Source organism: Peromyscus leucopus, chromosome 16_21 (genome assembly GCF_004664715.2).
Source record: "Peromyscus leucopus breed LL Stock chromosome 16_21, UCI_PerLeu_2.1, whole genome shotgun sequence".
Classification (NCBI taxonomy): domain Eukaryota; kingdom Metazoa; phylum Chordata; class Mammalia; order Rodentia; family Cricetidae; genus Peromyscus; species Peromyscus leucopus.
The window spans coordinates 37,269,136-37,295,054 of record NC_051084.1 but is presented as its reverse complement, the minus strand read 5'-3'; the positions used below and the strand labels follow the sequence as shown (position 1 = coordinate 37,295,054).

The window sequence follows — 25,919 nt, the reverse complement described above, 5'->3', positions numbered from 1 at the left end:
TTAATCCCATTTTAGGAAAGACAGACAAATAAAAAATTATTTCTGGAACATTTTCCATTTCCAGCCTTCTAAGGTTTACCTCAGACCCAAAGTCCAAAGCAGCTAAGCTCAAGATTTGAATCTAGAATTTCTTCTGCTACACTCTGCTGTTTCCCCAAAGCATAATATTATAGTGGACCCATTTAAAAACATTTTCTTAGGACCCATGAGATGGTTTAGCTGGTAAAGGTGACTGCTACCTCATGAAGAATTGCGTTCGATATCTGGAACCCACATAAAGGTGGAAGAGAATACACTTTGCACTCTCGGTTCTCAAACTACTATGAAAAACTGTCTTCCAATTATTTGAATCACTAGTTCTTCAGAAGAAGCTTAAAAACTTACCACCGGCGTGGTGGTACAAGTTTTTAATGCCAGCATAGGCAGATGTAGTTCTCTTGAGTTCAAGGCCAGTCAGGGATGTACCGAGAGCCTGACTCAAAAACTAGCATCGTCACAGATCTCTCAACTGGCCACTTTCCCTTATCCGATGGGAGTAGTGAATTGTCCAACGTAGGCACCACTGGGAACCCATTCCTAGCCTGAAAGCCCTGTTAAAGGCCTTCGAACTCATTAACGTCCGTCCATCTCTTCCGACAGTCTATATATATAATCCGTGAGGACAGGCACCGTCTGTGAATCCTAGCCGTTTCACACATTTGACAGGAAGAATGCTCAGGACGTTTGTTCAGTGCACACATGAATAAAAGACCATACTTCTCTGATTTTTTTTGGGGGGTGGGGTGGGGAGTGTGATGGGGAAAGAGCTGTTGAGGCAGGATCTCACCATATGTCTAGCTGGTCTTGAAGTATGTGCACCAGGCTGGACACAAGTTTAGAGATCTGCCCGCCTCTTGCTCCTGAGCGGCGTGCACCCCTACACCCTGCCAATTCTGGTTCTTTAAAGTTGTTCATACTGTGCGGCGTGTATATGGGGGGTCCCGGGCGCCACGGCGCGCGCGTGTGTAAAAGAACAACTGCAGTCGGTTCTGGATTCCAGGGATCGCAAATTCCGGCCACTAGAACTGAGCTGTCTCCCTGGTCCCTGAATTCTGGTGCTCACCAAGGCACCTGGGTTTAGCTGTCACCTCCATCAGTTTTCCACACCGGATGAAGGATACACAACGCCAGACTTTTGTTCGCGGAAAAACGTTGCCTGCCGGTAATCCCAGGCTTGGTAAATGGAGGCAGTAGAGTTAGGCTCAAGGTCGTTTATCCAGTTCTAGCTGGCTAGACGTGTTTATCTCACAGGGCCGGTGGGAATCCGGCTAGAATTAAACGAGAATACCAAGAGAGCCTCCACGCCGCATCCACCGGTCCGATAGCCACGGCCGTGCGAACCGGAGCCTTCCGGGTGTTCGCTGCTTCCGCCGGATGCGCCCGTTCCGGAAGTGACGAGCTAGGGCGGGCTGAGAGCCGGTGTGCTTTCTCTCTCTCTCCTTTGCACGCGGTGCAGGAAGCCGGTAGGCCTGAGCGGCTCGTGCTGAATAATGCCGGGAAAACTCCGCAGTGAGTCCAGGTTGGGATCAGACGCGGCCGAGGACAACATGGAGACATTGCCGAAGACAAGCGAGAAGGTGAGACCTGGGGCCCCGGGCCGGACCGGGCTGGACCGGGAGCGCGTGGCCGTCCGCTCCGCGGGCCGCTCTGACACGCTGAGCCGGCTGGCGCGTCCCGGGCCACGCGTTCCTGGCCAGGCTCGAGAGTGCGGAAGGGGATGGCAGATCGCGTCGCAGTGTGTTCTGGAGTCGCAGTCAGCGAGGCCTGAAACTAGGGCACATGGGCGGCTTCTGCAGTGACACACACACGCACGCGGTTCCCCCTTCTTAAAAAAAAAAAAAAAGCAAAAACTCAGAAAACGAGGCAATGCAGGTCTTTCTAGTATTTGTCGCTCAGATCTGCGTGGAATTGGAGTTGGGCTAAGTGAACACCCTCTTACAGAGGGGATCTGTGTGAGCACTGTTAAATCGCCCTCGCTCCTATTCCTTGGATGAGAAGATTTAACGTGACTGCCTCTAATGATCAAAGTAGGAAGGAACGAAAGTTGTCCCAGAACCCCTGTGTTGTATGACTTGGTTGACGTTTTTGCTGTCTCGGGGAGCTGTTAAGTAGGAGACTTTAAAAGAAACAGTAATAATATATTTGGATAAGGTGGAAACCGGGTTTGCATCCGCGTGTCCAGCTGTGGGGTGCTGAAGTCAAGAGGGAGGGACCTGACTACTCGTTTATGTTCCAAACTCGACTTCCTGGCTTTTTTTCACATATATAACCGACAGGTGTTTAAGCGGCGGAGAGATTATCCATAATCCATTATTTTTAAGACGGTTTTTGTGGTATCAAGGACCAAGCCTTGGGCTGTTCACGTGTTGGCAGGTGCTGAACCATTGAACTTGTACGTAGCTCTAGCCTTTCGCCCAGCGGTTTTCAACATATGGGTCGTGACCCCACTGGGGTGGTGTATCAGATAGCCTGCATATCAGATCCGATCACAAGTGACAAAATTACAGTAATGAAGTAGCGATGGAAATAATTTTATGGTTGGAGGTCAGCACAGCATGAGGAACTGTATTAAAGGATCGCGCAGCATTAGGAGGGTTGAGAACCACTGCCTTAGCCGGTGGTTTGAGAGAGGGCAGGTCTGCAGTTCAGGGAGTCAGAATTTAGTTCTACACTTCTCAATTATCTGGAGCTCTACTAGAGTCTAGTAGGGGGCTCCTAATTGGTACAAGTTTTCAGTAGTATGATATATGTACATTTAAATAAAGTCCGTGGGTTGTTTTTTTTACATATGAGAATGATAGGTTGGATTTTTTTCATAGTATTTTTGTTTCATATAGTGTCTTTATGTGAATTCATTTCGTCCTTTGAAGTATGCGTTTCATGAGTGTTTTTACTGTATAGGAATTTAGCAGAGAGAGAAGAGAAACCCACTTTTTTTAAGATCTGTCTGAGGATATAACAAAGCTTTATTTCTCTTATAGTTACTTTGGATAATGCTTGGTCCCTGTTATAGTGTGTACCTGTGTGTATGGGTATACTTACCCTGCGTGTGTGGAAGCTAGAGGTCAACCCTGGGTGGGTGTCTTTATCACTTCCCACTTTACTTTGGGGAACAAAGTTTCTCTTATGAATCTGGACCCCTCTGGTTCACCTAGGCTGACTAGCTCCCCACTCCAGCCCCACCAGCTGGGGTGACAGGCACATGCCCCTACACCCATCTTTTTACAAGGGCACTGGAGTTTCCAGTTCAAGTCCTCATGGTTACACTGTTAAGCATTTTGCCCCCTGAACCATTTCCCTAGCTCTTGGTCACTTCTTATAATATGCAGTTTAGAGAGAGCTTGGGGGTCCCTTAAAATCTCATGGGAAAATTCAGTTTTATAATGATTGACCAGTATGAGCTGAAGAGTTACTGTGAGTTCTTTTATTCCCTCCTGTTAATAGGACTATTTTATATATATGTATCTCCATTGAACTAAGAAATGGTATTAAAATGGATACTGTGTGGGTTTTTTTTTAACTTTTTTTTAAAATTATAATTACATTAAGCCAGGCTTAGTGGTTGCTCAGCTTTAATCCCAGCAGCAACAGGCAGATCTCTGTGAATTCCAGGCTAGCCTGGTTTACAGAGTGAGTTCCAGGACAGCCAGTTCTAGATAGTGAGACCCTATCTCTAAAAATTATAATATAGTTACATAATATCCCCCTCCTTCTCTTTCCTCCTTCAGACCCCTTCCATGTAAGACCCATCTTGCTCGCTTTGAAATTAGTGGTGTCCTTTTGAATTGTTTACACTCCTTTAAATTGTTTGCTCACACACACATTCCTAAATACAGCCTGCTCGGTCCTTGTGTTACCTGTATGTGTATAATTTTGGGGCAGATTTTTTAACTTACCAGTGTTGAAATGCCTAAGGCTGTGTTCTTCATAACATAAGTGGTCCTGAAATAACCCAGAATTGATGGATTTTATACAAGTATGGTGGGTTTGTTCAGTGCTGTGTCTTTATTAATTTTTAGAAAACTAAAAAAGAGAAGCCAAAATCTAAGACCAAAGAAGCAACGGAAGGAACAGAAGAGACCGTTTCCTCCAAAGCTAAAGCAGTTAAAAAGAAAGGGCCCTCTGAAGATGATGTGGGTCCCCCGAAGTCCAAGAAGGCCAAAAAGCAAGAGGAGGCACCTCAAGATGAGACTGCTTCTAAAAGCAAAACCTCCAAGAAGAAAAAGGAGCCCCTTGAGAAGAAAGCGACCTCTGCTAAAACCAAAGAAGTAAGCCTCGAGGAGCCTTCTGAAGAGGACGCAGATGTTCCTAAGCCCAAGAAGATGAAGAAAGGGAAGGAAGCAAATGGAGACATTGGAGAGAAAAGCCCCAAGCTCAAGAATGGATTCTCTCCTTCGGAGTCGAACTCCAGTGAAGCCACCGGGGAGGAGAGTAGCAGTGAGACAGAGAAGGTGAGGCTGGGTTTCACTTTTGTTTGTTTTTATTACATGTGTTTAGGGGTGTGTGCGTGTGCGTGTGCGTGTGCGTGTGTGTGTGTGTGTGTGTGTGTGTGTGTGTGTGTGTGTGTGTACAACCCTCCCTCCACCGGGTGGGTCCTGGGAATTGAACTGGACTTGGCAGGCTTGAGTGAGCACCTTACCCACTGCTCTATCACGGGCAAAGTTGTACTAGAGTAGGCAGACTGCTCCATTGCTTCAGGAGAACAGGCAGTCGCTACACACAATTGTAAACATTTTACGATTGTTTACGTAGTAGAGGTTGAGCCCAGGACCGTGAGCATACATGTTATTTTAATAGTAGAAGGAAATTTGATATGTCAGCACCATGTTGGGGTACATAACAAGCTGTAGGGTGGCACTTTGCATCAGAGAATTAATTCCCCCTCCCCTGACACAGGGTTTCTCTGCATAGGCCTAGCTGTCCTGGAACTCACTCTGTAGACCAGGCTGGTCTCGAACTCAAAGAAATCCTCCTTCCTTTGCTTCATGAGTGCTAGGATTAAAGGTGTGTGCCACCGCCACCTAGCTTATTTTTTTTTTTTTTTTTTTTTTTTGGTCTCATTGTGTATTCCTGAATGGCCTAGAATTCCTCTCAAATGCTAGGGATAAAGGCACACGCCTGGCCTTCATCTTTAGTAGGCATCAAGGCAGGCTGAGACAAGGTCTTGCTGTATTTATTTCCAGCCTAGCCTTGAACTCTCTGTATAGCACACAGAAAACAAGTGTGTGTTTGGAGGTGAGGGGAAACTTTGAGGAATTCTTTCTCCCTCCACCCCAGGGCCCGAGGACTGAACTCAGTTGTCATGTCAGGCTTGGGCAGCGAGGGCTTGTCCCCACTGAGCCATCTCAGCAGCCCCTTTGAATGGTTTAACCTGATGTGTTTAGAAGAGCAAGTACCCTGGCATGTGTGTGGAGTCGACACAGCTTTGTGGTGTGGGTTCTGCTGATCACAGTCCCTCCATCTGGCTTTGGCAGCCTCCCCCAGAGCTGTCTGAGAGCAGGCTCTCTTCAGCGAAGGCTTCTTGCGTTCACTTGCATGTGAACTACTGATTTCTGTGGTCTTTTTTCTTTGGCAGGAAATACCTGTGGAACAGAAAGAAGGAGCTTTCTCTAATTTTCCCATATCTGAGGAGACTGTCAAGCTTCTCAAAGGTGAGATTCCCTGGTGTCAGCATTTGAATTCACTTTTCATTGTGGTGAATTGGGACCATTTCTTACTGTGGCCATCTCTGCTACAATGAAGTAGACTTGTGTGTTACAGATAGGACTGTGCTGTTTTGATTCAGTTATTAAAATTTAGTCAACATTCAGAAATGCGATGACTGACACTTTGTGTGATCTCTGTCCTCTTCCACCTGAGGTTAATGTCACCAGGATGTCCTGGGTCCTTTGGTCTGTTCCTGACAAGTTTGAGGTGTTTCACTGGCAAAGAAAAGTGTAGAATGGAGAGCCTCAATCCTTTAAGTTCAGATAGCTGGTGGGTGAGATTTGATATAAGTAACTTAATCACATTATTAAAATTATAATAAAAAAGCTTATTAATACTTTTTAGTACAGTGGGTTCTAAACTACTCAGAATGTATTTGAACCTGACTCTGTAGGTGCTGGTGAAAAGGTAGAATTCCCTAATTCTTTCTCCAGGACCAGAAGTATGGATGTGTTTCAGTTGGAGTTGATATTTTAACAGAACCTTAGGGTTCTGTCCCTAACACTGAAAATAAAACAAACAAACAAACAAACAAACAAAAAGATGGCAAGTAACATGATTGATTTGTTCACAGCTCGTGGGGTGAACTTCCTGTTTCCTATCCAAGCCAAGACATTCCACCATGTGTTCAGTGGGAAAGACTTGATTGCCCAGGCACGGACAGGAACCGGGAAGACATTCTCCTTTGCCATCCCTTTGATTGAGAAGCTTCAGAGTGGCCTACAAGACAGGAAGAGAGGCCGGGCCCCTCAGGTAACTGTCGTAAGCTCATCCCAGCTGGCCCTGGTCAGCTCCCAGAAGCATGTGGGCCTGGTTTGCAAATGCTGCTTAGTACTGGGTTCCTCCAAGGTCCTTGCGCTCACTGAATTTCTCTGAACGTTGGCTGGGGTGATTCTTTCGGGTTGTTGGCCGCCAACTCTGTATGTTCCGTACTGTGATCTGTCCTGTGGTTGTGGTCATCCACACTTATTAATGTTCCCTTTAAAATGTTGCATGTGCTTGGCAAGGCTTACAGACTTGACCGTGGCTGTTTGTTTGTTTGTTTGTTTGTTTGTTTGTTTGTTTGTTTGTGACAGTCTCTGTGTAGACTTGGCTGGGCTCCACCTCACGGAGATCCACCTGCCTCTGCCTCTTGATTGCTGGGGTTATAAAGGCGTATAGTACCACAGCTGGCTTCTGGGTCGTTGTTTTTGCTATTATCCAGAATGAATTGAGTGAGTGTTAGAAGAACCCATCCACAAGTGTTGGGCCCTGCCGCTTGTAGTTTAAGTCTAGGTCGTCCTCCATCTGGCCTTTACCAAGAAGGCAGTTTTTGTGGTTTTATTTAAATACAAATAAAACACACATCCTCTTCGCTGCGTAGCCTGGCGTTGGGATTGGTGGCTCTGATGGCCGGCTGCGCTGCTCTTTCCGCAGTGGCTGTTGCGGTCTTGGAGGAAACGCTGTGAGCGATCTCAGCACAGCAAGATTTGTTGCACATCAGCAGCACTTCCCGCCCCTTGACATTGTGGACCAGAAACTTCCGGAAGCCGCTGGGCGGCATGTGCTTGGTTTTCTTGTTGCTCCTGTAACCAGTGTTAGGCATGAGGATCTGGTCTTGAATCTTTGTCCGCACCCTATTGTTGATACCTCTGGGTTTCCTCCAGTTTCACTTAATTTTGACATACTGGTCTGGTCTGGGTCCATCTAGCCTTTAGACTTTATTTGTTTACTCTTCAGTATCTGCCTCAAAGGTTGTTGAGAATTAAATCAGACTAATGAGTAAAAAGTACTTTATAGTGCATCAGACCCCGGGAAAACTGGAATATCAGCTAATGTTGGTATAGCTCCTCTGGGTTATTTTCCTGAAACTATTCTCTGGAGCAGCATCCATTTGGACACCCATGTCTAATCAGCTTGATCACGGGCCCTTAGACTATTGCCTGGGGACTGTCGTAGTGGTCCTGTCCATGTAGTATGTGGTATTTATTGCAGAGCACATGATAAATGTTTTGAGTATATATCAAGATGAATAGGATGGAAACTGGAGAGATGGCTCAGCAGTTAAAAGCACTGGCTGCTCTTTCAGAGGACCCAAGTTCAGTTCCCAGCTCCCACATGGTGGCTCACAGCCAGTTCCAGGGGAACAAATGTCCTCTTCTGGCCTCCTTGGACACTGTATGCACGTGGTGCACAGAAATAACATAAATAAACATTTTTTAAAAAGATAAGTAGGATGAGTTGATCGTGGTGAATTCTGGAGTGGCTGAGAAACAATGACTGCACAGTACTTTGGACTTCTGTGTTTTCTCTTTCAGGTCCTAGTTCTTGCACCTACAAGAGAACTCGCAAATCAAGTGAGCAAAGACTTCAGTGACATCACAAAGAAGCTGTCGGTGGCTTGTTTTTATGGTGGAACTCCCTACGGTGGTCAGAGTAAGTCAGTTCGAGAGCCAGGGAGGGGTGTGCGGGCATTGTTCTCCGGGAGGCCCCTCAGCCTGAAGTCGGTCGTTATCTCATTTTGGGGTTTCTCTCTGGCCTGTTGTTTAAAGATGGCCAAGGGCAGGGTCCTGGGTGATTCAGGTGAATCTTAGGGTGCTTGGTACTTACCCAAAGACCGAGACAGGACAGACCCAGTGTGTCTGCTTTGCCTCTTTCTTCTACGTGTGTCTTTCCTGCTGCCAGCGAGTGGGCGTCTTCCGCAGGCGGCAGCTGAGGTTGCAGTCCCTTCTTCCTAACCTGCTGCTGTCTGGTCAGGACCTTGATCAAGCATCGGCACACAGTGAGGGTCGTTCCCATCCTCACTGGCTTTGGAAGACCTGGGCTTGATGGGATCTTGACTGAGCCCGTAGTCATTCAGTGTCCAAGTCGCTTACTTTTTCTGTCTTGGAGGCTGTGTTAGGTAGTGTAAGGTGCCCGTGCAGTCCCCAGGCCTCCTTCCCGTCTCCGTACTGCACCACGTCCCGGTGTTTCTGTACCTCGTTAGAGTGTTTGCCCTTCTGGGCTGGCTCACCCTCTTCCCCCAGTTACCCTGCAGGAGCTTCCTAGTTCAGAGCCTCACACAGGGAGTGACACTCTTGGGAGATGAAGGCAGGAAAGAGCATTCAGAGCTCCGTATTAATACTCTGTCACACACACACACACACACACACACACACACACACACACCCCGCCCCTCCCCAACACACACACACACACACACACACACACACACACACACACACACCCCGCCCCTCCCCAAAGGTTCTGTTCTCCAAGACTGTCACTTGTGATCTGTGAAATCTTGACATTTCCTGCCAACCAAACAGGAAGTCATTTGCTACTATTTCCTAGTGGATCTTTTTCTTATTAGTTAGTACACTGGCCTTCACTTCTCACATACTCTCCTACTGAACTGGAGGTCCTTCACTATTGTTAACGTCATTACGTACAGCATGTTACTTTATAGCTGTCTAGTAAGAGTTAGAGGGAAAATGTGTTTAAATGGATGCTCCATGCCAATAAAAGGAATTTTAAAAGAAAGCAACTCTTTTTGCTGCAATTTTTTACAGTCGAACGAATGCGGACTGGGATTGATATCCTGGTTGGAACCCCAGGTCGTATTAAAGACCACCTGCAGAATGGAAAGCTAGATCTCACCAAACTAAAACATGTTGTCCTGGATGAAGTTGACCAGATGTTGGATATGGGTTTTGCTGATCAAGTGGAAGAAATTTTATGTGTGGCATACAAGAAAGGTAAGCCCCAAATGTAAGGAACTGATGGAAAGGACCTTAGGAAGAGTCGTGGTGAAATTGTCTTCCAGGAGATAAGTAAGGGCACTTACTCAAGGAACATAGAATTTTTATTTTTTTATTTAATTTTGTTTTTTGAGACAGGGTTTCTCTGTGTAGCCCTGGCTGTCCTTGAACTTGCTCTGTAGACCAGGTTGTCCTCGAACTCACAGAGATTGCCTCTGCCGCCTGAGTGCTGGGATTAAAGGTGTGTATCACCTTGCAGCTAAGACTTGGATTTTTGTTGTTGTTTTTTGAGACAGGGCTTCTCTGTGTAACAGCCCTGGCTATCCTGCAACTCACTCTGTAGACCAGGCTGGCCTCGAACTCAGAGAAATCCACCTGCCTCTGTCTCCTGAGTGCTGGGATTAAAGGCATGCACCAACACTTGGCTAAGACTTGGAATTTTTAAGGCCGGATTTGTTCTGTAATTGGTGAAAACTTGGGAGAATAAATGATAAGTTTCCTTTTCTGCCAGCGTGCTACACTGCTCCAACAGCTGTCAGTATTTTCCTGGTGTGTGTACTGATTATCAATGCACTGTTAGATATTCCGGCCTTGTCAGGTGACTGGCATGGGTCATTCTTCCACCCACCACTTTTTTCACCTTCTTCATATAGAGGGTTCCGTTTACAGCGGCTGTAAGCAGCGCGGTTCTGCGGTGCCTGGACTTGGTTCTGTAGCACAGATCTCTGTGTGCAGAGCTGCTGATCCAGTTGCAAAGTGCCCTGAACTGGGTCTGCTAGCTTGTGCCCTTTGAGGCTTCTGAGAACAATACCACAATGCTCCTAAGTCCAGATAACCAGGAGCATTGGCTTTGCTTTTGGGGGTGCTGAGGAATGAGCTGAAGGTTTTGCCACTGGATTGCACCCCAGCCTGAATTCTGAATTCTTAAAATACTAAGCTGCTGTGGGTTTTGTCACAGGCTGCTTAATTAGAGATCCGTGCTAGTTGGTAGGTACCTGGACTTCCAGGATTGTTTGTCCAGTTGATGGGCCTCCTTCAAGGGATGGATTTCCTGTGAGTGAGAGAGGGCAAAGGCTAAAAGACAAAATAGATTTCACATACTTTGATCATTAGAGATCCTTTACGATGACAAATGGTTTCGGTTTTTGTGTCTGGGGAGTCTTCAAAGACATCTTTATTTTTGTGTCTTTGATGCATGGCTGGCCGCTGGTGTCGGTGGTAATGGTGGTGCGCCCTGGAGGTGCCAGGAGAGGTGGAGTACTGTGTATGCAGGCTTGTTTGGATTATTCACACTGACTTCTTTTTCCCCCAAGATTCTGAAGACAACCCCCAAACATTGCTTTTCTCTGCAACCTGCCCTCACTGGGTGTTTAATGTTGCTAAGAAATACATGAAATCTACATACGAACAGGTGGACCTGATTGGTAAAAAGACTCAGAAAGCAGCCATAACTGTGGAGGTAAATGATTCATTTAGTTGCCGGAATTAGTATTCAATCATCAATCCTTTTGTTTCCTGTCTGATAATTTTAAAACTAGCAATTACAAGCTCTTTTTCCAGATAAATACTAAATCCTTATGAAGAGCCAAGTAAAATACATCTTCCTCTTCTATGTATAGTATCTGTGCTTTCTGGATTTTCACCATCTAGCAGCCTGATTTCAGAGTCACTTGAAACCCTGTTTGAATTAGATAAACAAAGTGGTTACATTTAGAATTTATCTGCTAGAGGGCAGCAGAGCAATCTGACCCATCATGTGGAATCTGTTTCATCTGAGGCTCCGGTACCTAGATGAATTCATTTCACCCAAGGGCAGGCCTGTACAGACTGCACTGAAGTGGATGAAGGGCCATAGCGCAGCGCACACAGGCCCTTCTTGTCATTATTTGGTTTCCTGCAGGAGCCTGGGAAATAGCGTTTCCGGATTGCATTAGAATGTAAAGGAGCCAGACTCTTTGGAGAAAGGCGAGAGGCCTGGGGACAGACCACAATGCTCTTCACTTGGGTTTCTTTAGCTTCCTTCTTTCCCTGTAAGCAGTGGTAGCAGGAGACAGCCCTGTAAGGCCCGCATTTCCTTCCTGTACACGACATTAGACTTGGGAGTTGAGAAGGGAGCTGTGAGGTCCCAGGCAGGCGTCACCAAGTGTTGTTTCTTCTCTTCAAAGCACCTGGCCATCAAGTGTCACTGGAGTGAGAGGGCAGCGGTTATCGGGGACGTGATCCGAGTGTACAGTGGTCACCAAGGGCGCACCATCATCTTCTGTGAAACCAAGAGGGAAGCCCAGGAACTGTCCCAGAATACATGCATAAAGCAGGTAGGTCCTTCTGCCCGGAAAGGCTGGCTCATCAGTGTGCCGTCACCGGCTGATTCCAGGTTGTGATAGATCGGGAAGCTTCTCTGCTGGTCATGGGTTATGTAACCTACCAGTCCTGCCGCCCAGGTGCTGGGTCACATGTAAAGCTAGCAGTTATAGCCACTTTTGGGTGGTGCTCTCGACCTTGGAGTATGGTTAGGAACAGTTGATGTCAGGCTGAGGGCTGCAGACAATTTGAGGATTTTCCCACACAAGAAGCAGAAGTCAGAAGGCATCTGTTTCGCTTTGTGATGTTTCCAGAAGGAGTATCCCCAGACTGAGCCCTGGGCCTCTTGTGGGGTGGCGTGTTGGGTTTGTATTCTTAGGTCAGTTTATTTTGTTGCAGGATGCCCAGTCGTTACATGGCGACATTCCACAGAAGCAAAGGGAGATCACCCTGAAAGGTTTCCGAAATGGCAGTTTTGGAGTTTTGGTTGCAACCAATGTTGCTGCACGTGGGTTAGACATCCCTGAGGTTGACTTGGTTGTTCAAAGCTGTCCACCAAAGGTAAGTTTTTTTTGTTTTTAAATAATAAAACATTATTGCTTTTGTTTCTTTGGGGATACTAAAAGTTACTTCATTGACTTTTGTGGTTTCCAGTAGATTGTTAGTCATGGTGACATACACCTTTCATTCCAGCATTCTGTGTTTGAGAGTTTCAGGCCAACCAATTACTACCTTGCCTGGCTTTTTATTTACTTTGGTAGTTTTTTACTATGTACTTTGGCTCTTGAAGAGTTGCAGAAAAGAATACGATAACCCGTTGGTAACTTGTTTTTATATTGTGGCTTGCTGTGATGTGACTTAGGTGTATGTGTTTACATGTCTGCCCATCTCTCTGCTTCCTGTTTCTGTTTCCCACCGTCCACCCTCAATATTCCCCTCCTCCACCTTCATAGTAGTGTGTTCCAGCAGCCTCCCCGCTCCTCTTGGGGAAAGCCTTGTCTCGTGGGGCCTTTCTGATTTTCTGAATTCTGCACTCAGTTTGGGTGGTAGGATTGATTGACTGATTGATTAGAAGTTAGGCTCTGCATATGAAAAAGAACAGTGTTTGTCTTTCTGAGTTGGTTCTTTCCATTTTCCTACAAATTTCATCATTGCATTCTTTGTAGTGTAGTAAAATTCATTGTGCCTGTCCACATTTTCCTTATCCATTCAATCATTGCTTTCTTTGTAATGTAGTAAAATTCATCATGCCTGTACACACTTTCCTTATCCATTCATTTGTTGGACATGTCTTTTTTGTGAATAGAAATAGTCTAACTTGTTAGCAAATTTTTAATTCAATGTACAGAGTTAAATGAGATGTATTATTTAAGTAAATTCCAATACTTATACTGCAGTCAATTGAGGCTTGGAAAAACACATACCCCTAGAATATTTGCACACAGGATAGGGAGCACTGTTGGAGAGGTTTGGAAACTCATAGTTTCATTCACTGACCTGCACACGCTGCTTAATTCCATGTCTCACTCCTCTGCTTGGTTTCCACAGGATGTGGAGTCCTACATTCATCGTTCGGGGCGGACAGGCCGAGCTGGAAGGACCGGGGTTTGCATCTGCTTCTATCAGCACAAGGAAGAGTACCAGTTAGCTCAAGTGGAGCAGAAGGCGGTAAGGACGTTGCTGACTTGCACTCAACACATGCTAAGTTCTGAGGCAAGGGCAGTCTTCAGGACTGTGGCCGCAAGCCTCTTAGATACAGGCTTCCTTTGGGATTCCATGGTAGAAGGCTGTGAAATAACTTGCATTTGAAGATAATGATCCGTTTCTTATATTTGAAAGACAATTCGTAGACAATACTATGAATGTGACCAGAAATACTAAAGGAGGTTAGAGTGTGGAGAAGGATAGAGGAGCATTGGAAAGATAGAGGAAACTGGGAGTGGTACGTGAACCTACAACACTTGAGGAGCTGAGGCAGGAGGATCACCATGAGTTTGAGAACCCTGTTTTAAAGGAGAGACTAAATTTCCTTACAGAATATTTATAGATTCCTCCTTCTCCAGGAAGACCTTGGCTGCTCCCTTGCGTTCAGTGGGCTTCACCTAGTGCCTGCCGCACAGAACGGAGCTGTGGGTCTGAGATGAGCGAGAGTCCATTGCCTGCAGTGCTGGCGAGGTGCTGATGAGAGGTGGCAGGATGGCCGTTCACCTGCAGAATCAGTTCTGTCCCCAGACCATAGCCTCAGTCTGAAGGGAGAAAAAGCATCAGACAGTGTCACATTGGGGGTCAGCCTATAAATAACTCCTTAGAACTATTAAGGTGTGGGAAAACAGACAGATAGGCACATAGTGAAGTAGAGTTGGTAGATTTAAAAAACGAGTTATTTGGTCTGAAGAGATGGGGGGGCGGTTGTGTGGCACACACCTTTAATCACAGCACTTGGGAGGCAGAGGCAGGCGGATCTCTGTGAGGTTGAGGCCAACATGGTCTATAGAGTTCAAGGACAGCCAAAGGCTATACAGAGAAACCTTGTCTCAAAAAATTAAAAAAAAAAAAAAAAAGAAAGAAAAAACTATTTAAATTAAAAAAAAAAAGTTACTTGTCTCAGTAGAAACAGTAACCTTTGTACATGAAATTGTGATTTGTTTCCTTGTAGGGAATTAAATTTAAACGGATAGGTGTTCCTTCTGCAACAGAAATAATCAAAGCCTCCAGCAAAGATGCCATCAGGTACGTTCTCTTCCATCACCAAGGTCTCTTTCCAGGCTGCTTCTTGGACCTTCAAAGTTTCTTTTCCATATTCCTTATAAAGAGTTAATACAACCAGCTGCTTTTCACAAAGCAGCCAGCTTGATAGATAAATAAATAAACATCCATGTTTCTAGTCATCCCGGCCCTGTTTCTCAGGGGAAGCCACTATCAAGAGTTGGGTTTGTAGTGTATACTTTAAGGATGTTTCCCACTTTGTGCCTGGTTAGATAGGATCACAGACAGCATTCCAAATCTTTATTCACTTATTCCCTATGTGGTAGAATGAAAAGTGATAGAATGTAAGGATTGATCAGCCGTTTCTTGTGAAGGTTTTATTGGTAGTGGTATGATTGTGTAGCATTATGCTGTAGACTGGAGGATTTTCAGTTGATTAGGATTCCTTGTTGTGGCCTCTGCATCACAATCTGGAGGTGAGCAGGGTTAACATCGTGTAAGCCAAAGTCTATTTACACATACTTTGAGGGGTGACTTGTATCCCTTGCTTATGCACACTGAGCTCAGAGTGCAACACAGTCCCTGCTGTAGGTGTGAGACATGCTTGTCACAACAGGCAGAAAAAAAGGGACAGGGCCCCAGAAGTCAGCAGTTTGCACTAAGTCCGAATGGTAAGCAGTTGTCTTATTGCAGGCCCAGGCCAGGGATAGCTGTTGGCAGCCTCAGAATGGTACCATCATGCCTCAGGGCTCAGGGTTTGAGCTATGTGAAGTGACTGTGGAGATGGAAAAGGAGCCTAAAAGCAGCTTCCTGAGCCCTTTGTAATGACCGAGGCTTCAGCTTAATGGAGCACTGCACCTGACCAGGTCTGGCCTGAGGAGCAATGGCCAGGAGAGAAGATGAAGCCATGGAGCCATGTGTATAGGGCTCTCCAGGGAAGGGTGTCAGAGCAGTGCTGTAGTCGGGCACCCTTGCAACTGACCCGGATTTTACTGAAGCACACAGTTTGGATGGGTAATGAGCAGGCAGGGCGGCCATGAGCACTGGAGTGCTGGCTATTGGTGTGGTCGTGAGAGCCGGGGAGCCTGTCCCAAACAACATTTTCAAGTTGAGTTTTTACAGCATGTTTTCCTTCACGTGCCCCAAGGTGGGGCACCATGGGGTACTAACAAATTCGGGAAATACAGGGTTGAAGAGGCACAATCTAGTAGTATATAAGAGATGTCCAGCTCACTCTGCATAACATACAGATATCCTGCTCTGTTATTGCCAAGACAATGGCTATGCTCCAGCAAATAACATCTCAAAAAAGTCTGTGTTTTGCCTTTTGCTGGGCGGTGGTGGCCTCACGCCTTTAATCCCAGCACTCGGGAGGCAGAGCCAGGCGGATCGCTGTGAGTTCAAGGCCAGCCTGGGTGGGCTACCAAGTGAGCTCCAGGAAAGGTGCAAAGCTACGCAGAGAAACCCTGTCTCGAAAAACCAAAAAAAAAAAAAAAAAAAAAAAAGTCTGTGTTTTAAACCCAATAGAGAACATTTGTTAAAATTTCAGAATATAAGTGACTATAGTTTTGTCCAGTTTAAAAGTAACACACAAGTTCACTATACTGTCGCTTGCTGTATGGGGGCTGGGCATGGAGATGCAGAAAGAAGGCTGAGTGTGAGGCCAACCTGCTCTTCAGAGCAGGTTGCAGGCAGATGCAGTAGGACCCTGTCCCAAAGAGCACAATAAAGGCAAACAAGTGTGCTGTCACTGTAGTTGAAGATGACCTTGGACTTGAGGCCCTCCTGGCTCCACCTCTTGGGTGCTTAAGGCGGCCCCTCCGGTGTATGCGGCGCTAGGGATTAGACAGGCCCTGCCTTCCGGCCAGGTTAGCTACACCCCAGTTGTGCTGGTGCCCATCTTAGAGCTCGTTTATTTTCCTTACTGTAGTGGCCTTGTCTGCATTATTCTCTAACAAGCTCGCTCTCAAACCCCAGGCTTTTGGACTCTGTGCCTCCGACCGCCATTGGCCACTTCAAGCAGTCGGCTGAGAAGCTGATTGAGGAGAAGGGGGCTGTAGAGGCCCTGGCAGCCGCGCTGGCCCACATTTCAGGGGCCACATCAGTCGACCAGCGCTCCTTGATCAACTCCCAAGCGGTAAAGTTTTGGGTCCTTTATAAAATGGTGTAAGCAAAACTGAAAAGTCGTTTGACCTTCCTAGTTGTCTTCACCGTCTCTGGGAGGTAGGAAGGCCTGGTTGGGTTTAGCCATAGGATGGATGCCTGCTTCCCGGGCTGGAGGGCCAGGGGAACCAGCACTGGCTGCTCAGGGGTGGAAAGCCAGAGAGACTTAGCAAGGCAGTGGCCTGCCTCCGAGCCTGACAACCCCAGGGCCCACAGAGTGGAAGGAGAGAGCAGATTTCTGCACCTGCTCTCTGCCTCTGCACGTAAGCTCACAGAGAGACAGACAATGAATCCCAATGAACTAGAACTGAAGGAAAACACTGCCTGGACTGTTGCCATGGGGAATTCCTTTGATACATTGATGTTTCCTGTTTTTAGTGAAATAATTGTAGATCCATGTGGCAGAAGAAGCACACAGATTCCCTGTGCTTCAGCCAGTCCCCCCCAGTGCAGACACTTTAGAAAACTCACGACTGGGTACCAGTCTTCCTAAGATTGCCCCAGTCTACTTGTGCCCATTCTCTGTGGCTGGGTGGTATGTCGTCAGGGAGCTGCCCCAGGAATGCTTCCCTCCTCAGAGCAAGTGTTTAGGATACCGATTGGTTGTCAAGACTTAACTTCTATGCCTCTTTGTCCCCTAAGGGCTTTGTGACCATGATCCTTCGGTGCTCGATTGAAATGCCCAACATTAGTTACGCTTGGAAAGAACTTAAGGAGCAGCTGGGCGAGGGCATCGATGCCAAAGTGCGGGGGATGGTCTTCCTCAAAGGAAAACTGGTGAGTGCCGGGGCCTTGGCAGCCTCATCTTAGTTTGGTGGTTAGCATGGTAACCAGGATGTGTCCTCTCCATGATGCTGTCTCCAACCCAAACTGTTGTGCGGATATCACTGTGCCTTCATGGGAAAATGAGAATAAGAAGGGCTGAGAAGTATGCTTGGGAAATAGTTTTGACTATGGGATCCCTCGATGGTCACATACACGGATGCACATGGAAACCCAGAGCCCCAGTGTTAGGTGAGGATGCTCATAAGGTAGGAAATGCATGGTCAGAGACGCCGTGAGCCTAAGCTGAGGGTAAACTTGTTCTGCTTACCAGCTCCACATCGCCACCTCTTGCACCCGTTACTGTGGGGATACTGAGCACCCACTGCCTTTTTCCCCATGGGGCTGGCCCTGGTTGCTCACCGTGTCTTCCCTCCACGGTGCTCTTTGAGGCTTAGCTTTGACTCTCTGTGCAGCGTCCCAGGCTCGGGACACAATCAGAGGACTCCTTACCTGTACGGCAGAGTTCTTAGGGTGTGATGTTCACCCCAGTAAGTTCTCCCTCCCTCTGATTGCTTACAATGAAGGCTTCAATCCTTGTGACCTACTCAAGGGCAACAAAACCTCTCTAGGTACCTGAATGTCCCCATGGTCCTGGAGTTGCCCGTGCATGGAGAAGTCCATGAATGTCGGGTCCTTCAGCACCTGCCTATGCTATGGCTGGGTAATCTTCTGGGGTGTGTGACTCAAACTGCCATTACAGGAGTAGTTTGGTATTGTACTGTTGGTGGCTTCCCCAACTGATAAGGAAAGAGCTTGTTATCAAAGATCCTACAGTGTAAACCATATGCCTTGTCTCATGTTCTCACAGAAAACTGAATTATGGAAAACTAGAAATCAGCAATGTCGTTTTCTGCTTTTCACTGTGTCCTCCTGAGTATGGGTTAGCACAGTGTCATGGCCCAGAATGCCTACGCAGGCGGTTGCGTGCCCTGGTCCATCGGGGGCATTTCTCCACGTCTGCTGCTATCTTCAGGGGCATGTTAGCCATGTTCCATAGTTTTGTCCAGTTCCATACCTGCTGATCTCTTTGCAGATTTCTTTGCATTTGGCAGTTACTCGGGTTAACTCTTCCTGCTTTGATTTCTAGGGAGTGTGTTTTGATGTCCGCACTGAAGCAGTCACAGAAATACAGGTATTTTCTTTTCGTTTTTAGTGTCTGTAGACCCAGATCATACAGTATTCATTCTGAAAGCAGAGTGACAGTGTGGGCCATAGAGAACAGTCTCACTGTTTGTGACCTTGCTGCTGGCATGCCTTGCTCCTCCCTGGGGTTGGGCTCAGCGGCTGCCCCACTGCTCAGGGCCCCACTGCTCAGGGCCGCACGCCTTCCCATGCACTTGCTGTTGCTGCGTCTCTTAGCGCTGCTGTGACGAGTGTGTGCCCCAGACAGCTGCAGTGACCGGTGGTGAAATTCAACCGTAGAGAGAGCCGCCCCTCCCGAAGACCTGTCCCCGCACTCGCCCCACGGCGCTGGGGCCCCATACTTGGCCCTAGCAGCCTCTTAAGCACCTGTTTACCAACTTGTTCCTTGGAGACATGGCATCTTGTCTCCAAGTTTTCCTTGTGGCTTTACCGAATTGAAGTAAGCCACGGAACAAACCTTCCTCTACCCACAGGAGAAGTGGCATGACTCAAGACGCTGGCAGCTCGCTGTGGCCACGGAGCAGCCGGAGCTGGAAGGACCCCTGGAGGGATACCGAGGCGGTGGCGGCAGGGGTCAGCGCGATGGCAGCCGCGGAGCATTCAGAGGACAGCGCGGTGGAAGCAGGAACTTCAGGGGACAGGGACAGCGAGGAGGAAGTAGAAACTTCAGAGGACAGCGGCCTGGCGGTGGTAACAAAAGTAACAGATCCCCGAACAAAGGGCAGAAGCGGAGTTTTAGTAAAGCGTTTGGTCAGTGAGTGGAGGTGGGAAGGACTCTTCACCCCGGACTCCAGTGCCCACCCCCCCTGTCAGCGCCGCCTCCTTCCTCTTGACTGTTTGCTCAGTCCCCGTTCCTTGAGTGAGATTGGCTTCTGAACTGTTCAGTCTAACATCGCCAACTCTCTTCGCTTTGAAAAGGGATGGGAATTCAGGTTATCATTTTCTAACATAGTGTCTAATTTTACAAAGTAAAGCCAACCACGGATCGGTGTGTCCTTCCATGTTGACCTTGCAAGTCCATCTTTGTGTGTAAGCGTGCACTGGGGTCTGAACCCAGACCCTCACCCATGCTGAGCATGCACACGCCCTACGACTAAACTCCATCTCTAGTCCCTGGAAGTGTCTCTTACTCATGTCCTCCAAAGAAAGTCCCTAAGGGGGCTGGAAAGATGGCTCAGTGGTTAAGAGCACTAACTGCTCTTCCAGAGGACCCGGGTTCAATTCCCAGCACCCGTGACCTACGCCTGTGGCAAAACACCAATACATATATATAAAATAAAAAATAAATTAGAAAAAAAAAAAAAAAAGAAAGTCCCTAAGGGATGCCTCAGTCTCTGGAGGACCACATGAGTCAGGGATTTTTTTCTTGCCTCTGATACTTGGCCTCCTGACAAACAATTGCTAGAATCTGTGTGTCTGCTGAGGTCTGATGCTGAACAAGGCTTTTCAAAGCCATTTCAGACTTAGCTGACTGGACTAGCTTGTGCCAGGCTCTGGATGTGGAGGGTGGAAGGCAGACAGTATAGATCTCTGCACAGTGTCTCCGCATACTCTTCAGTTTCTCGTTAGAAGGTGACTTGTGTTTCAGTGAATGTTCTAGTGTATATAGAAGTACATTTTCATAGGAGCCAGGGTCCCAAATGTCTAAAGTCTCTGGATTTTTTATCAGTAATAAGACGAAATAGGTGATATTGAAGTGCTTGTGCCCTTTTGGAAGATTGATTTACCAAGAAGTAATTAATTAAGCTCAGTTGGTATTGCTGAAGAATGATTCAGAAAAGCCACAAGGTGGTCTTCATGGTCACAAGTGAGGAGGCAGGAGGCGGCTTGCTGTGAATGGTGACCACTGCACAGGCCATGACTCTGCAAGGGACTGTGTCTCCTACTGGGGTACAGTGGGACAATCTTCTCAGTGGCTTAGATCTTAAGCCACAGTATAAGTTCTAATTCTGTTAGGTTGCTTCTCCATTGAGAAGTTAACACCGCCTAGAGAATTTTCAGCCAAGCTACGCCATTTGAAATTGTTGCTTTGAGGGAACTGAAGAACTCGGTGTAGCACCTGGCCCAGTAATAAACTGCCGGAGTTCTCAGGTTTTCTTTCTGGGGGGTGGGGGGATTATCCCACCTAGCACAGATGCTCAACGGTGGGTCTTCTTGCCTTCCTAGAGATTCTGTCCAGGGAATCTTAGAACAGGCTGGGAAGGAAAGCCAGAATCACACGCACCCTTGTGTTTTCTCCAATTGTTAGATCGGCTAAGATCTCCAGACTCATCCTCTGATGTTAGTGTGAGCGCCACCACCTAACTGGTCTTAACCGGAACACATGGCAGCAAAGGGCTCTGATTATCAAATTAGCTCCATACTCAGTTTTTCCCTTGAACTCTGGCCTGATGGTTCTTGTCCTCTGTGCTTGGAATTCTTTAGAACTTTTTTCTTTGTTTGACTGCAGCTTAAAATAAGTTTTGGTTTTGCCCAATCACTGGGCATGCACTAGTGAAACATTTCACTATTAGGATAAGAATTTGTGCCGTATCAAGCTGATGAAAGGATATGCTGGCTGTACTTTCAGGAGTAGAAGGCTAAAATCTTTTTAGACTATGGATTAGCCTATAGAAAAATGTCTGCCATAAATCAGTGAGGGGAAGACGAATAGGAATCTCACTTACACAACTTAAGTAAAACATAGCTCTCTGAACAGATGAAGATAGGTTTCTTCTGTATCCCAGAATCTAATCAATATTTATATGTATAATTCAGCTATTATTTGGCTTAAATGGGCTTATTGGGAAATGTTATCTTTTTTACTATTTTCTACATAGAAAATATTTTCCAGTTTCAATGGACTTTTGAATTATAACCCATTTTTATGTTTAAGCTGTCTGTGTATTATTTCTCCTGCAGTTGTACATAAAATGTTTTTACATTCAAATGAATTACTGTATAAAGTACTGCATTATGCCATAATAAAGATACTAATGCTTTATAGTTAGTTTTGTTTTATAAAATGAAAATAGCTCGACATTTTTATTATGACAATGATTGCTAGGTATAAAAGTCTAGTAAACGTGGGCTAGGGTTGTGGCTCAGTTGGTAGAGGCTGGCCTCCCATGCGTATTACACTAGGGAGTAGAAGGGGGGGATCAGGGAGAGGTTAGCAGTCGCTAAATTCCAAAAATACAGCAGTCCTATGTTAACATTTCTGTGGGCAATTTTATCCGAATTCATTTCTTGAAACAAATCATCCATTCGGTTTTGAGAATTGTTCTCTTCCTCACAGTCGATGTTTACCTTTTTGTACATACAGATCCACTATAGCATATTCACCCTTCCCCACTTGCTTGTTTTTAAGACTTAAAAAATAGTTTTACATTTATTTAATAAACTTTGTTGTTTTCAAGACTGGGTCTCACTATGTAGCTCTGGCTGTCTTGGAAACTATGTAGATAAGGTTGGCCTTGAACTCAAATCTGTCTGCCTTTGCCTCCCAAATGCTGGGATTAAAGGCTTGTGTGCCAATACGTATGGTTTGGTGAATTTTATTATTTAAAAACTTGGCAAACAAAAACATCACACACCAAAATTAACCAGACCCAGGGTCTATACAATTTAATAAACATCTACGGCTAGAATTGGCATTAGAAATGGAAATTACGAAGTTTCATATTAAATTTTACACTTTCAGTATTATATTTTATGTATTCATCCACCACTATTGTATGACAAAACTTTTCCTGGGGAGGTGAGGTTGGGGACAAACCAAAGCACAGACACCACCAAAGTCCAGCGTGGTGAATGGATTCAAAGCTGTATCACCAAGACCCACTGGAGCACGCTGCACAGCCCGCAGCAGCCCAACAGATTGGAGAGTGTCCTTTCCAGGTGCCTCAGGTGTAAACCTCTTGCTGGCAGCTTGGCTAGTCTCCGTCTCCCTGCAGCTTTTCCCCTCAGAGTCTTCTCTGCAGCTCAGCTTTACCTAGTCTGAGGGACTCTCAGCTTGTGTTACTTACTCCAACAGGGAAGGACCTAAAGAATCTGGTCAGTTTCAGAGACTTCCTGAAGCAGTTTTGAGTTGCTTACTTTCCTGCTTAAGGAACTTCACCTAAGGATGGAGAAGAAACTTATATAACCACCAAAACCCCAAATCTAACAGAATTAGAACTAGAAACTCAATTTGCCTTATATTTTCATAACTCATGTAGCCAGCCTGGGCTACATGAGACCTTGCCTCACACAAAAGCAGGTATCTCAGACAAAATCCAGTGAGTGCTCCCTTGTGTATCTCAAAGTGCTTGACACAGCTGGTGCTTGAGAGTTGAAATGTCCCCTCCATTTGATGGGAACTTCAGAAGTTGTGGCATGAGAAGAGCCATGCACGAATGAGAGCGTCAGAGGATACATGGGCATTTGCCAGTGCTTAATGGTTGAAAGGAAAATGGAGCAAGTGTTTTTTTATATTCATGACTTCCGATCAAAGGTTACTGAGGGCTGGTAAGATGAATCTGGTTGAAGAATTCTATCACCAAGCCTGATGACCTGAGTTTGATCCACGGCACCCATGTGGTAGATGAGAACCCATTATATATATATATTAATAAATGAACCCCAACTGAACTGGCTAGTGACACACCCATAAATCCTGGCACTTCAGGTGCAGAGTGTGCTGCAGATGAACAGGAAGATGTTGAGTTTGAGGTTAGCCTGGGCTACATAGTAGCAAGCCATCTCAAAAGTAAATAGTTGAAACGGCAGGAATTTATTATAGCAAGGTCTGTCCTCTGTGTAAACCTACAGATTAATTGCCACCCTGCCTGGCTCAAAGCCCTTATAAATTTTTTAGGGGACTTGGGGGATGTGAGGTGGCTCAGTGGGTGAAGACTATTGAGGCTGAGCCTGAGAACCAGTGTTTGACCCCCTAAGATCCACACGGTGGAAGGAGAGGACTGAGTCCTGAAGGCTGACCTCTGCACATCGTGGTACACGTTCTCTCCAAATACAATTTTTTTTTTTTAACGCAGTGATAGCCTAATACACTAATGTTGAACGATCCCTACCTACCGACTGAGCAATGAACTAACGAAGTTAGCTGTTAACAGTAATTCTGAATTTCACTGCAGCCAGGGATTGCACCCCTGGTCTCATGCCCAGCAGGCAAGTGCCCTACCCCTAAGCTGCATCCCACTTTTTTTTTTTTTTTTTCATAACTTCAGCCATTTAATATTTGATGAAGACATCAAAAACATATTCTGGAAAAAGAAAACACCTTTAACAAATGGTGTTGGGAAAATTGGATGTCCATATGCAGAAGAATAAAATTAGACCAGTATCTATCACCTTGCACAAAAACTAATTACAAATGGATCAAATATCTAAATCTGAAACATGAAACACTGAAGGTACCAGAAGAAAGCAAAACATGGACAGTGTTCTCCACGATGTTACTGTAGGAAAAGAACCTCCTGAAGAGGACTTCAGTTGCTCAAGAATTAAGACCAACTGTTGACAAGTGGTTTTTCATGAAACTAAAATATTTTGGCACAGCTAAGGAAACAATCAACCAGGAAAAGAGGACACCCACAGAATAGGAGAGAATCTTTGCTGATATATATCTGATGGCAGATTAATATCTAGGATGTGTAAAGAACTCAAAAACAAAGTGGAAAAACAAAAACAAATGATCCATTTGAAAAATAAACCTAGGACCTGTGAAGAGAATCCAAAGAAGAAGGAGAAGGAGGAGGAGGAGGAGGAGGAGGAGGAGAAGAAGAAGAAGAAGAATTGCTAAAAATATCTCAAAAAGTGTTCACAATCCCTAGTAATTAAGGAAATGCAATTCAAAACAACTTTGAGATTTAACCTACTCCAGTCAGGATGGCAAAAATCAACAGAAGAAATGACAACAAATTCTGGAGGGGATAAGGGGAAAAGAGAACTCTTGATGGGATAGTAAACTGGAGCAGCCAGTATGGAAGTAAGTGTGGAGAATTCCCAATAAGCTAAAAATAAAGATATCATATGACCCACCTATACCATTCCTTGGCATATGCCCAAAGGACTCACTATCCCATTGCACCAATACTCCCTTAGACATAGTTTTTTGGCGGGAGTGGAAGGGGCTTCATAGTTTTATTTTGTTTCTTAAACTTTTTTTTATTGATTCTTTGGGTATTTCACATTATGCACTCTAATCCTCTCATTTCCCACCATATCCACCCTTCACCCTTTTATGGTCTCCCACCAAAGAAAATTTAAAAAGACATAAAAAAACAAATAAAAATGTTAATCAAAAAACAAATAAACAAAAACAAAAAAGAAACCAAAAGAACAAAACAAACAAAAACCAATTGGCTCTTCTATCTTTCCTGACTATCCAGCACCTCTTCATTCATCCTGGTGGCACTGGGAACTGTGGTGTATCATACAGTAGACCCTTTTGTCCAAATAGCTTTACTTGCAAATGTTCATTGTATAATGTGTTGTTGGTCAGGTTCAAGGCCTCTGGCTTCTGGTACCCATCACTACTGGACCCTCACTGAAACTGCCCTCAGATATCCTGCTTTTGCCCCAAGTCATGGAGACCATGGTCTATGGTTAGGCAGCATCAGCCCCTTCACATGCTTCCATAGGTCAGAGATGGGGTAGATGTCGGGGAGTGCCAACTCAAAGCCCTGGATGTGTGCCTGCTGGTAGGTGGATTGGTCAGTCTAAGCTGCTGGAACCACCCTCCTCAGATGAGGGGCGGAGCTAGCTCTCCCACACCAGAGCTGAGGGGTGGGGCCAGCTTTCCCAAGTGAGTGTGTGTGGATAGCTTTCCATGTGGGGATCATTGGCCACTATCCTAGTGCTGGCACGGGGAGGGGTTGGCTCAGCACAGCCCTTGAACTTCAATACATGGTTCAACAGGTGGTTTGCACGGGATCCTGTGGTAACACGGGCAACTGGACATCAACATAGACTTCAGCTACAGCAGGACCACAGACCCAGACATGGGCATCAGCAGCAGCTTGGGCCTGGATGTCACCATGGCCCTGGATGCCAGTGCAGGCCTCTCACATTGGCATGGGTCCAGCAGTAGCATGGTCCCTGCATCCCACTTTTCTAATTCTGAGCATTGTTATATAAACCACATCCATCCCTCGGGATGGAGCGCAAGAATCCACACCACGCCGGGGGCAGCCTAAGGCTCCGACCGCCTCCCGGACAGCTTCGTTTCCCTGACGACGGCTGTTGTGGCGACCAGCCCGGCCTCCCATTGGCTGCTGCCGAGCGTCTCGCGCGTCCCTCGACCATCCTCATTGGCCGGCGCCCCACCGTCACGAC

At 46.2% G+C, this 25,919-nt stretch overlaps 1 protein-coding gene across 2 annotated transcripts; it reads left to right on the top strand.

Moving 5' to 3' along the window:
- The first annotated feature begins 1,425 nt into the window (after positions 1–1,425).
- Ddx21 (DExD-box helicase 21) lies at positions 1,426–20,423 on the top strand. 2 transcript variants are annotated; one of them, XM_037200273.1, is made up of 15 exons: positions 1,426–1,616; positions 4,059–4,490; positions 5,612–5,690; positions 6,320–6,498; positions 8,043–8,160; positions 9,276–9,461; positions 10,778–10,923; positions 11,630–11,779; positions 12,165–12,326; positions 13,314–13,433; positions 14,422–14,495; positions 16,449–16,608; positions 17,277–17,411; positions 18,547–18,591; positions 19,076–20,423. In XM_037200273.1, exons 1-15 carry the CDS (start codon positions 1,530–1,532, stop codon positions 19,358–19,360), a joined length of 2,358 nt encoding a protein of 785 aa, XP_037056168.1. In that variant the 5' UTR covers positions 1,426–1,529; the 3' UTR covers positions 19,361–20,423. The 2 variants fall into 2 exon arrangements, with proteins under 2 accessions (XP_037056168.1, XP_028742025.1); XM_028886192.2 differs by having other exon boundaries at positions 1,427–1,616; positions 5,615–5,690.
- The last annotated feature ends 5,496 nt before the right edge of the window (positions 20,424–25,919 follow it).

Coding starts and splice junctions, on each gene's coding strand:
- Ddx21 (XM_037200273.1), top strand. CDS start 1,530: ATGCCGGGAAAACTCCGCAGTGAGTCCAGGTTGGGATCAGACGCGGCC. Junction 6,499..8,042: donor AGAGAGGCCGGGCCCCTCAG/GTAACTGTCGTA, acceptor TTTCTCTTTCAG/GTCCTAGTTCTTGCACCTAC. Junction 9,462..10,777: donor ATGTGTGGCATACAAGAAAG/GTAAGCCCCAAA, acceptor TTTTCCCCCAAG/ATTCTGAAGACAACCCCCAA.